Below are 11,600 nucleotides of genomic sequence, written 5' to 3' on the forward strand. Positions count from 1 at the left end.
CCCCCACCTCTGCTGACACCTGTATTCTCGCGACTACATCTGGGTCCCCGCAAATGCACCTGTGGCTCAGAGTATACACTTGAGTCTCCATACACGCACATCTAGGTAACGGCACACTCACACGTGTGACCCGCTCAGCGCACAACCTGCCCAGTTACCCGCACGCTCTCTCTCCAGCCCCCTGGGCTGGTCCCCAGCGCCCCCGCTGCCTGGGCATACCTGGATGTTGCGTTTCCGCTCGCAGGCCGGCCCGGTGCCCTGCACCACGCTGTCGAGCACGGCCACCACGTCGGGTGCGGGCTCCACGAAGCAGGCGGTGCGCGCCGCGCGGATCGCGGCTTGCACGTCGGCGAAGCGGAAGGCACAGAGCGCGGCCGGAGCCGTGCGGGCCGCCGGGGCCCCCTGCGGCCGCTCGAAGACGGCAAAGAGCAGCTCGCGCGCGGGGAAGACGGATACCAGGCGGCTGTAGAGGTCGCCGCGGCCCGCGCCGCCCGCGCACTGCAAGCCCAGCTGGATGTAGGACTCAGTGAGCTTCTTGGCGTCGCCGCCGGCGCCGCGGGGCAGGCAGATGCGCGCCAGCAGGCTCCGCGCCTGGCTCTCCTTGTCGCCCGCGCGTGCCTCGCTGTTGAGCGCCAGGTACGCATAGGTCTGGGCGCCCGGCTGCGGGTCGGGAGGGTGCAGGAAGGCGCGAACGAAGCCCAGCTTGTGCTGCTCCTTGGCGCCCTGCTTGATCTTGAGAATGTTGTCGTCGGAGGGGTTGAGGTCGAAGGTGAAGAGCTTGGCCAGGTCGCCGCGCGCATCCAGGGAGCGGATGGCGATCTCGGGCGTGTTCTCGAAGCGGTGGTCCTCCAGGCTGCGGTTGCGCGGGAAGAAGGCGCTGCCGTAGCCCGTGTACGTGGCGCCCACGAGCAGGCGGCTGCCCCCGGTGCCGGCGGCCGGCGGCAGGACCAGTCCCACGGTGGACGCGTTCGGGTGGTTGGCCGCCACGTTCAGCATGCTGGGGAACACCGTGACGGGCTCGGCGGGCGGCGCGGCGGGCGGGAAGTGCACGGCCACCGCCGAGATGTTGCCCCGCCGCCGCAGCTGGCAGAAGCCCTGGTAGATGGAACCGCACACGACCACCAGGCCCTGCCCGGGGTCCAGTTGCAGGATCTTGTTGTAGTTGTCGGTGAGGCGCCGCGGGTGCTCGCACGAGGCCTGCGGCAGCTGCGGGGCGTGACACAGCGGGCTGTCGGCCACCGGGCCCACGGCCGCCTCGGCCTCCAGGCTCAGGTTAGCGCCCGACAGCTGGTAGAGGCGGTTGACGGCCGCCAGGTACACCGTCCCCGCCGCGCCGTCCAGGGCAAAGTTGTTGGTGGGCGTGGGCGAGGGGAACCGGCGCTGGATCTCCAGGGCGCCTATCCGCGCCGCCCCCAGGAGCAGCAGCAGCAACAGTGGAGGGCACGGCGGGGCCCAGAATGGCGGGCGCGGCGGCAGGGGGCTGGCCGCGGCGGCCCGTGCGCTAAGGGGTGCGCCGCCCGCGCCGCGACGAGCCATCCGGGCGTGCGCGGGCTGCGCGGCACGGCGAGTGCATGGGGCGCGGCGCGGCCGGGAGCCGGGAGCCCGGAGGCGGCAGGAGGCGGGGGGCGGGCCCGGGCCGCGAGGCGCTTCCTGCCCGCGCCAGCCGCCCCCGGCCCCGGCGCCCCGGCCCGGCTCAGCGGCTCCGCGCAACCCAGGGGCGGGGCGGGGGCGGCTCCGCTGCGGACACGCCCTCGCGCCCCGCCCCCCGCCGCGCCCTGCCCGCCTCCGGGGCCCCCGCCCGCCCGGGGCCCACCTCCCCACGCGCCCCGGGCCCCCGCCCCCGCTGCCCGCCGGCCCCGCCCTCCGGCCGCCGGGCCCTCGCTCAGCTGTTGTTGGGTCTGGCCGCACCGCGCCCTCCAGGACCCTCCCGTGCGGCACCCGCGGCCCGAGGCTCCTTTCCCGGAGCTGCCTCCGGCTCCGTCGCTGGTTGCTTTAGTTCCTTCTCCCTCTTGGCCCCTTGGCCTGTCTCTCGAGCTTGTTTTATTTTTTCCTTTTCTGTCTCTCCCTCCTTCTCGGTAAGTGTCTCTCAGTGTCTCCTTGTCTCTGTGTGTCCCGCCCCCCACCCCAACTCCGTGCGTGCTGTCTCTCCTTTTCTCAGTCTGATTCTCTTTCGCTCTCTCGTCTGTTACCCCGCCCCTCCCCTTTCTCCCCTGTATTCTCTCTCCCCCTTCTCTCCTGTGTTTCTGCCCTTGGCTCTCTCTCCCTCTCTCCTGGTTCCCTCCGCGCCCGCCCCCTCGGACCCTCTGTCTCTCTCGATCCCTCTACCCCCTCTCTCCTCCACCTCTGTCCACCTTCCTCTCCCCCTGCCCTCCCTGTCTCTCTCCACCTCACACTCCACTCCCTGTCGCAGGACACTGTCCAGACCTTAGATCCCAAACCATGGACACCCCCAGGGTCAGCTGGGCAGAGAGCACTGCCCCCTCAGATTCCAAGATCCCCAGCCTGGAAAGGGGTCTGACAAGTGGCAGGGACCAGAGATGAAGGGTCAGACATATAAATCAGGGAAAAGTGAAGAGGAGTTTTCAGGTCTGTGCCAAGCCCCTGGGTACCCAGAGTGGAGCCTTGATCCTGGGGGATGATGGCCCCAGGAGGCCCACAGTTACCTCCTGTGGAGACCCAGCTGCCCTTCCACCCGCTTTATTCGGGACTCTGAAAGGACCTAAAATCCTCCCAGATTTATTGAACACCAGCCACAGGTGAACTGGCACTGGGCCTGCTTCTCCTTTCACCTGGGAGGAGCAGGTGGGCATTGGGGGCCGGGGCAGGCAGTGATGCTTACAGGGTCACAGAGCTTACGTGAGGGCGCTCAAGCAGGGCCCGCTGCCTATCAGGCACTATGCCAAGCCCTTCATGTGTTTTGACTCACTTCGCCCTCACAGCCACCTCCTGAGGCTGGTACGATTACTGTCCCACCTTACAGATTCATAGCCTGAGGCCCGAGAGGTGAATGGACTGGCCCAAGACGAACAGCTCATAAGGAGGAGAACTACAATGTTTGGAAGCCCCAGTCTGCTGGCTCTGAACCCCACCCCAACTCTCCCCCGGCCCAGGCCTCTCAGAATGGGGGGCTCCCACATGGTGCCGTGGTCCTGGCTCTGCGGGTGGCGTGGCCTCCCTCACCTGTTCCCACCTGGTCAGGAAGGAAGAACAGGGGTTTCTCTGTGCCCCATGGGGGAGGTAGGAAAGGCCAAGCCAACAGCAGTCCCGCACACGCCCCCAACACTGCGCCTTCCTGCCATCAGCATGTGCTCATCACGCCTGCCTTTTTCCACCCCCTCTGTCAGTCTGACCACTGCTTTGACAGCCACGAGTATTCAACACAGAAAATCAAAGGTTCTGTTTTCGGGGCCCCATCCCCCACCCCTGGGGCTCAAGGCCACTCGGGGCAGCTTGATAGGACCGATGTCCCCACCTCCATCTCGGGGTGGGGAGGACTTATCTTGTGCCACCTGTGGAAGCAGCCTGGGAGCCCTGCCTGGGTGCACCTCGCCCCACCCCTCCCCGATCATCCCTCTGTCTGTCTCCCTCCCCATCTTATCTTTCTCAGCCTTCGCCACCCCATCTCTGGTTTTGTCTGTCTTCTTGCTCCTCCCGTTTCTGTCTCTCTCTCTCTCCCAGTCTCTCCCCCCACCCTTCCACTGTCTGTCTCTTTGTGTGTGTATCTCTTTCTCTCTCTGTGTCTCTGCCTCTCTCTGTCTCCCTCCCTATCTCCCACCCCTCGCTCCCCCTCTCGCCCCTCCTAGCTTCCTTCCTGTCTCTGGGCTCATCTTGCCGCATCCTGCAGCTCCCCCCACTGAGCCTTGAGGATAATGCTCTGTGTGGTCGCAACTCAGTCTGGTGCAGAGTGGATGCTTCCGGGCACTTTGGACACAAACTACCTGCCAAGCTGAGTGCTGGGTCTCAGGAGCCGCCTGGAGCTGGGGATATGCAGGGCCAGGTTAGCCGCAGAAGACATAGCCGGGGTCCAAGTGTCTTCACATAAGCTGGAGGTGGAAGTGCTGTGTGGCCTAGGGCAAGGCACTTGCCCTCTCTGAGCCTCAGTTTCCTTGTCTGTAAAATGAAGACAATCATAATAGCACACCAGCCCCTGGGAGGTTATATGATGTGAAGAACGAAATGTACCAGAAAGCACAGTGCTGGGCACGTGGCAGGCACTGGGCAAATGCCCGCTTTTCCCCTTACATTGAGCAATGGCCCATCAGGGCCTCATGGTAGCTAGCAGAGCCACCGTCTACCAAGAGCAAACTACTGCACCCAGCACTGCCCTGAACAATCTGATGCCATCCTCACAGCCAGCTGAAAAGGCAGGGGTCATCGAACCTATTTCCCAGATGGAGAAACTGAGAGCTATTAGCAAGAGGAGGATTTGAACCCAGATCTGTCTCCAAATCCTGTGCTTTCTCTCCTCTGCCCATTAGTTGGGAGCTCCCTCAGGCCAGGATGGATCATGGTGGCAGCCACCCTATACCCCCGGTTGGGCAGAGAGGTGCTGATAACTTGGGCTGAGTGAACGAAGGAAGGAACGAATGAATGAAAGAACCCACATCTCCCCTGGCCTTGCTAAGAGGTGGTGGGGTATCCTCCCAGAAGGGATTTTAGAGCGAACCAAGGGGATATGGATGGTACCCAGGAGGGCAGGTTAGGTAGCACCCAGCATCAGCTCACTTTGAATTAACTAAACCAGATTTACCAACCCTGGAGTGACTGCTGGCTTTTACACTGCGATTCAGGCCCTTTTCAGTTTTTGTTCAAGACTTCTGATTATATCAAGGAGAAGGACTCTGTTTGGGGCTAATGTGTCTTTAAGGCCTCTAACATTTGTCATTGTCCGTTTTTAATAGAAGGTCTCAAGCTCAGCATTCTAGAATTTACTTATAGCTCCTTGTTTTCTTTATAATATTTGCAGTTATTTTCTGGTTTTGGCAAGTGATACTACAGGCTTTCCAAGTATAATAATGATGTAAAGCTTGCTTGATAAATGCATTTATCAAAGTTTTTTTTTTTAATTTTATTTATTTTTGGTTGCGTTGGGTCTTCGTTGCTGCATGCGGGCTTTCTCTAGCTGCAGCAAGCAAGGGCTACTCTACGTTGTGGTGCACGGGCTTCTCATTGCAGTGGCTTCTCGTTGCAGAGCACGGACTCTAGGCGCGCGGGCTTCAGTAGTTGTGGCACGCAGGCTCAGTACTTGTGGTTCGCGGGCTCTAGAGCACAGGCTTAGTTGTGGCACATGGGCTTAGTTTCTCCACGGTATGTGGGATCTTCCCGGACCAGGGATCGAACCTGTGTTCCCTGCATTGGCAGGCGGATTCTTAACCACTGTGCCACCAGGGAAGTCCCTATCGAAGTTTTTAAAATGTGAGTTAACTTAGAGACAAATATGGTCATAACCTTGGTGGTACAAAATGCCTAAAATTTGGGAAACATTGATCTAATCCAGTGCCTTCGTAGATGAGGACATGGCGGCCCAGAAGGGGCAGGTCTTTGCCTGGACACCCAGGGGTAGGTGGCCAGGCTGGCCCAGACAAGGCGGGCCTGGGCCTTTCACCGCTGCCTGGGCAGGGGCTTCCCCATCCTGCCCCGTCCATCCTCGGCTCTCTGGCTGCCCAGGGCAGAGCGTGAGGAGGAGGAGGAAATGTTTTCCTTCTTCAATTGGAAAAAATAACAGTGGGGCCAGGGCTGCACAGGGAGGAGGGGGTCCTTGCCCTCCTGTGCCTCAGGCCTGGCCTCAGCGAATGCTGCCCCTGCAGGAAGTGCTCCTGACGTGCTCACTGCTCCAAGCACTGCCTGGTGACAGGAACAGAGGCCTCCGGGACCGCTCAGCAACCCCAGCGTGGGCCCCGACGGTGCCAGGAGCCACCACTGCAGTTCCTTGGGGGCTTTGCCCATCTCATTCCCCTTGGGAACAAGGCTGAGAGGTGGGTTTTATCAGCCCCTTTTTATAGACGGGGACACTGAGGGTCAGGGAGGTGACACCACTTGCCCACAGCTGCACAGCTCACCGGCCTCCAAACTCTGCCCTGGGCCACTGTGTCCCTCTCTACCTCTTGCCTTGGAGTTGAGAGACCTGAGCTCCAGGCGCAGCTCTGCCCCAACCACCTGGGTGAGCTTGGTGGCACCACCTCCCTTTGAGCCTCTGTTTCCTTACCTGGAAAAGGGGAGTATCATTCACCTCACAAGGCTGCTGTGAGGATGGAAAAACATACACGGGTCAAAGGCCTGGCACATCAGGAAGTATGGCGTCCACTGACTTTCCAGCTCTGAATCACAGGGGTCCTCTCCCCAGGGTCCTCAAATTGGTCATCTGTACCCCACTCAGGAGAGCCCCCAGACCCAGATAATTATGTCATCCTGATAGCAGCTGCCACTGAGACGCGTCATCGGTGCCAGTGCCATTAAGGGCTCGGATGCAAGACATTGCCTTAATTAACCCTCCACCAGGTGTCCCTCCCCTCTTCTCATAAACATGGACGCCAGACTCAGAGAGGCCTAGAGGCCTGCCTGAGGTCACACAGCAAATAGGTGGCCCGAAGTGACCCCTGCCCCATCTCTAGCCAGCCTTGCCCCTCCACACTGGGTCTCCTGTCATTGCCACCATGTCCTACAGGAGGGGCCCAAGAGGGGCCGGGTGACCCTCGAGTGGCAGCACTGACAGGGGACACAGGACCCATCACACTCGTGTCTCAGTTACAGACCACTGGTGCTGCTGGTGTGGTTCTGCTGGTGTTTCCCCACTGCAGACTCTGTGGAAGACCACGGAGGTTTCCCCCCTTCCGAGTTCTGGAGTATTCCCTCCCCTGCCCCACTGGATACCCCTGGGTGGCAGGGGCGGGGGGTGGTCTTCTAGGTTTGGTATCAGGGCTCAGGAGGGGTGCCCGCCCTTGTCTGTGACGAGCCAAGCCCCTGCTCGTTTCTCTGTCTTTGTCTCCCCGAGGGGCTGAAGGAAATGGTTCTCATTCCTGCGTGTGACAGACGCCCTCTCCCGACTCTGGGCACATCGTTGCCCTCTGTGGTGGGGACGCAGCAGGCTGGGGTGGGGACCCGGAGCCCCCGTGCACCCATCCCGGGCGCCTAGCCTGCCAAGCCCCCACGTGGCCCCTTTGTGCTCTGTGAGTCGGATAATGGGCGGCATTCTCAGACGTCCAGTCATGGGTCTGGCCCCGTGAAAGGACCCCAGCAGCTCCACACTGAGGCCTCTGTCCAGCAGCGGGGGTGGCGGAGGGGGCAGGGCCGCCCCTGGTGGACCCCACCCACATTCCCAGGCTACTGCCATCTCCAGGGGACAGCTGCCCGGGGCAGGCTGGGCGGCAGGGGCAGGTGATTCCTGAGCAGAAGGTAGGGACTCCACGAATGGAGCCACAGGGAAGCAGGGGAGGCCCAGAGCTGAAGAGGACAGGGAGTCACAGGGGCTGAGCACCTACTGTGTGCTAGACGTTTCTCAGCCAATCCTTGCAAAAGCCGTCAAAGGTCCATGCTAGTGATCCCATTTGATGGATGAGTTAACTCAGGCTCAGAGAGGCAAAGCAGTGGTCCTGGATTTGAACCGAGGTCTGTCTAAGCACACTCATTCCAGCGGATACTGAGTGAGCACCTACTGTATGCCCTGGGACACAGCAGCGATGATGCCCTGAGGATACACAGAGGAGCATTCCGGCAACCAGGCCCATGGGAGCAAGCAAGGCAGGCTTCCCAGGGGAAGGGGCACCTGAGCCCAGTTTAAGGAGCCCTCACAGGATTACTGAGTATCCAACATAAACTTCATCATTCATAAACTTCACATTGCAGGGGCTGTGAGGCCCATTTACAGAGGTGGGGACTGAGGCTCAGAAAAGGGAAGTGACTCGCTCGGGGCCACCCAGCTGCTCAAGGTGGAGCAGGAATTCTTAGGTCTGGCTGTTCCCTCTTCTCCAGGAGTAGGGTCCAGTCAAGGCTATGGAATTGTCAGCCTGTGGTCCTGGGACCTGGGTTCAGATCCCAACCCTCTGCTTCCCATCTGCATGACCCAGGGTGAGTCCCTTCACCTCTCTGGGTCTCAGTTTCCACACCTGTGAAATGGGTCTCAGAGTTCTTATCCCTCCAGGCTGTGGGGGATCAAATGAAATAATCCCTAGAGAGTGTGGAGCCACCAGCCATCCGGCCCGTGGTAAATAATCAATGACATTTATTATTAAAGTCATTGATGGGGAGGAGACGTTGCTGCTCCCACCATCCTTCCAGCTCTGGCTTCTGGAAAGTTCTGTCCCTGCCCTGCCCTAGCTGGACAGAGCTCAGAGCTGGCTTGGGTGTCAGGTGCCCACAGAGGTAGCTCTTCTCCCTGTCCCTTCCTCTTCCCCCTGCAGCCAGAGCCTCACCTCAAGAGGCTCTTGTCCTCTCCAGACTACACCCTCCTCTGCCCCCAGGGCTGCTAGAGGATTTCCTCCTGAAACTCCAAGATTATTATTATCAACCTTCAATAGCCTGATCTCTGTTTTGTAGAGTTCAGCCTGGCCTTGAGTCGTCTAGTCTCTGACCTTAAATGGTCCAGCCGCGGGCCTTGGATGGTCCAGCCCTTAACCTTGGGCAGGCCAGCCTGTGAGTATTACTCAGCCTGGCCAAAGTCCCCTCTGTTGAGGAACTTGGAACTGGTTCTTCAGGGACTTTTGGATGACGCCATCCCTCATCTTACTCAAGAGCAGCCCCCACTAACCACAGCTGGGAGTCTCAGGATGAGCCACCACCTTTTGCCTGTATTTCCCCACACACCTCCCCCAACCCAGGTCAGAATCTGAGTCCCAAAAGCCTTGCAGTCCTCAGGGTCCTGGTGTGCATATTAAGTTCCACCATGACCCTGAACTTCCCTCCCTGCCCCGTCGCCCTGGCTAAGTCCCAGGGTGTCTCTAAGACTCGGCTCTGGCCTCTCTTCTTCCAGGCAGCCTTCCCGGATCCCCCAGGCTGGATCAGTCCTCCTACTCTGGGCTCCCATGGCCCCCCTATGCTGCCACCATCAGAGCAGCCACACCAGGTGACAATGTGTCTGTTGCTCTGGCTCCCCCACCAGGGGGCACCTCAGGAGCTGGATGTTGTTGGGGGCATACCTGTGACCCCTGCATGACTAGGCAGAAGGTTGGACTCAAAGCAGGCTCACAAGGGTGAATGAATGAATGAATGAACGAATGGGGGAGGAGATGAACAAATGTTCTCTCATCACTTTCTTGGCTGGTACCCACTCCATACAGCTCCAGGGCCCTCCTTCCCCCCAGGATCCTGCTGATGTCCCCACCTGCTCTCACCCACCTGCCAAGGAAGGTCGACACCTCCTGGCCAGGCCTGGCCTGGGGAGGGTTTGTGAGTCTAAAAATACAGGTTTTCCTACGAGGGCGTGACTCGGCTGGGTTGAAATTTATAGGGCAATTGCACCAGCTTCACCTCCATTCCCCCAGCTTAGGGCCACAGGCAGGGGAGGGGCACTTTGGGATCCCCGTGGGAGGCCATGGGGCCAGAGGGACCAGGTTTACATCCTGCCTCACGACTTCCCAGTGGGACCTGGGACAGAGTCCTTCTCTCTCCCAGCCTCTGTTTCCCCTTCTGCAAAATGGGGGTGAGGCTGCACCTCTCCAACTCAGAGGAGCCTCATCACCCCTTTCACAGCCCCTGGCACATGGCAGAAGACCAGGCCTAAGGCAGAAAATAAAAGCAGCTAAAGTTTATCGAGGCTGCCCACGAGGTTCGCATGGATTATCATGTTTATTCCTCACAACAACCACCTGGGAGGGAGGCCCTTTCATTATACCCACTTTGCAGATGGGAAGTAAGGCACAGTGGAGTTAAGTGACTCGCCCACAGTCATGGGCTGATGCGTCGCACCTCCTGGACCCAGCCCAGGCCTCCACCGCATTGCACTCAAGGCAAAACCCGGGGGGCACCCGGACACCCCGTCCCTTCCTCCCACCTGTCCAGACGTCACCCCCTAATCACCTCCCATCAGTCTGAGATTACTTCATTGGTCTGAAACCCCCCCTCCTGCCTGGACGCCTCCTCCTGCCTCTCCCGGAATCACTTCTCCATGAAGCAGCCTGAGGGAGATTTTCAAATTGCAAATCTGTAGAATCTGTTTTTCTACAACTTGAAACCCTTCGAAAAGGGGTAAAAGCCCCACCGCTTTTTCCTCATCCATAGCCTCTGTGGGCTGCGCGGCAGTCAGAGGCCTCCACACCCTCCCTGTACAGGGCTCAAGGCACCTAGTTGCAGAGTTATTTGGTTAATGTCTGCAGACACCCGAGGGCAGGTCCTCATCTGTTTGTTCACTGCTGCTGCCCCATGGCTAGGCCCCCAGGGGTGCTCCTACATCCCTAAGCGAGCAACGAAGGGGTCCTTGGGCTGCTTTGGTGTCCAACAGAACACAGGCTTAGTGGTGGGTGCACAGGCCTGGGTAGGGGCGCGCTGTGGAGACTTTGAGCAGCTGCCCGGGGAGGGAGCCCCCCAGCACTGGTCTAGCATCCAGGGGAAGCTATTTTTAGCTCCGGGAAACAGGAAGTGAGTCAGGGCCTGAGAAGGCCAGCCGGACGCTCGGCACCTCGGGTGCGATTGATGAGCGCCTGGACGGAAGGGCCGGCTTCACCTAGGGAAGCAGGAAGGAGGCCTGGAGGAAGAGGATAGGAGGGGAGACCCTCTCCCCAGCAAAACAGGCAGCCCTGTGGGGCCCCAGCGGAAGCTGGTGAGCTCAGCACAGATGCGGCCACCAGCCCATTGTCCCGCCACACCTGGGGTCGGTTGGTGGGGCAGGAGCAGCCCCATGCCCAAACCCCCAACCCAACTGACATCCATCTGGGGCCCACCCAGGGCGGGTCTGTACTTATCTACTCCCCACATGAGCACAAGGTCTCACTGGCACCATTTTACAGAAGGCCAAAGAGAGGCAGGGGCTTGCCAAGGCCACATCAGCAGGGAGGCTAGCACGGGACTTGAACTCAGCTCTGTGTTACCATGGAGATCTCTCAGAGGGTACAGTAGACTCAGGGGACACCAGCACTGACCTGGAGGCCGCCACCAAGAATGTCTGGGGCAGGCGTCTGAGGCCCTGGCTGGACTCTAGTCCCGGTTCAGTCTCTACCTGAAAACAGGGCCAATCAAGTGCCCCCTCCCTGGCCCCAATTTCCCCATCCTCACTCAAGAGGCTTGGCTGGCCAGACCAAAGTCAGGGGTCTGAGGCTGGGACGGTCCCCCTGAGCTGAGGCTCCTTGGGCAAGGGACCAGGGGACCCGCTCCCTCCCTGCATCACAGCCCGGGGCCCCAGGATGGTTTTGGCCGGGTTTGGTGGGGGCACCACCCTGTGAACCTCCATCTGGGACAAGGAGCGGTGGTGGCCGGCTGCAGTCAGCCCTGTCAGAGGTGGGTGGACTCAGGAGAACTTTCACTTCCTCAACTGGACCCATGTCACCCCATCCCTGCCTCTCCATTCTCATTTCCCCCTCCGTGCCATGGGCAGAGTTGGGCAACCCCTGCCCCTTCTGAACCAAGGGCTTCTACATCCAGAGCTCTAACCCCAGCACCTGGGCTTGGACGAG

The 11,600-nt window shown here is 60.1% G+C and overlaps 1 protein-coding gene across 1 annotated transcript in view; it reads right to left on the bottom strand.

Annotated features, from left to right (window-relative positions):
• The window catches only part of PLXND1 (plexin D1), a 52,845-nt gene extending 51,309 nt beyond the window's left edge, over positions 1 to 1,536 (bottom strand). Inside the window, exon 1 of the mRNA XM_059940435.1 lies at positions 220 to 1,536. Coding sequence (XP_059796418.1) covers positions 220 to 1,536 — 1,317 coding nt within the window. The remainder of the gene's footprint in view (positions 1 to 219) is intronic.
• Positions 1,537 to 11,600: the final 10,064 nt, after the last annotated feature.

This window comes from Balaenoptera ricei, chromosome 11, assembly GCF_028023285.1.
Source record: "Balaenoptera ricei isolate mBalRic1 chromosome 11, mBalRic1.hap2, whole genome shotgun sequence".
NCBI classification, from domain to species: domain Eukaryota; kingdom Metazoa; phylum Chordata; class Mammalia; order Artiodactyla; family Balaenopteridae; genus Balaenoptera; species Balaenoptera ricei.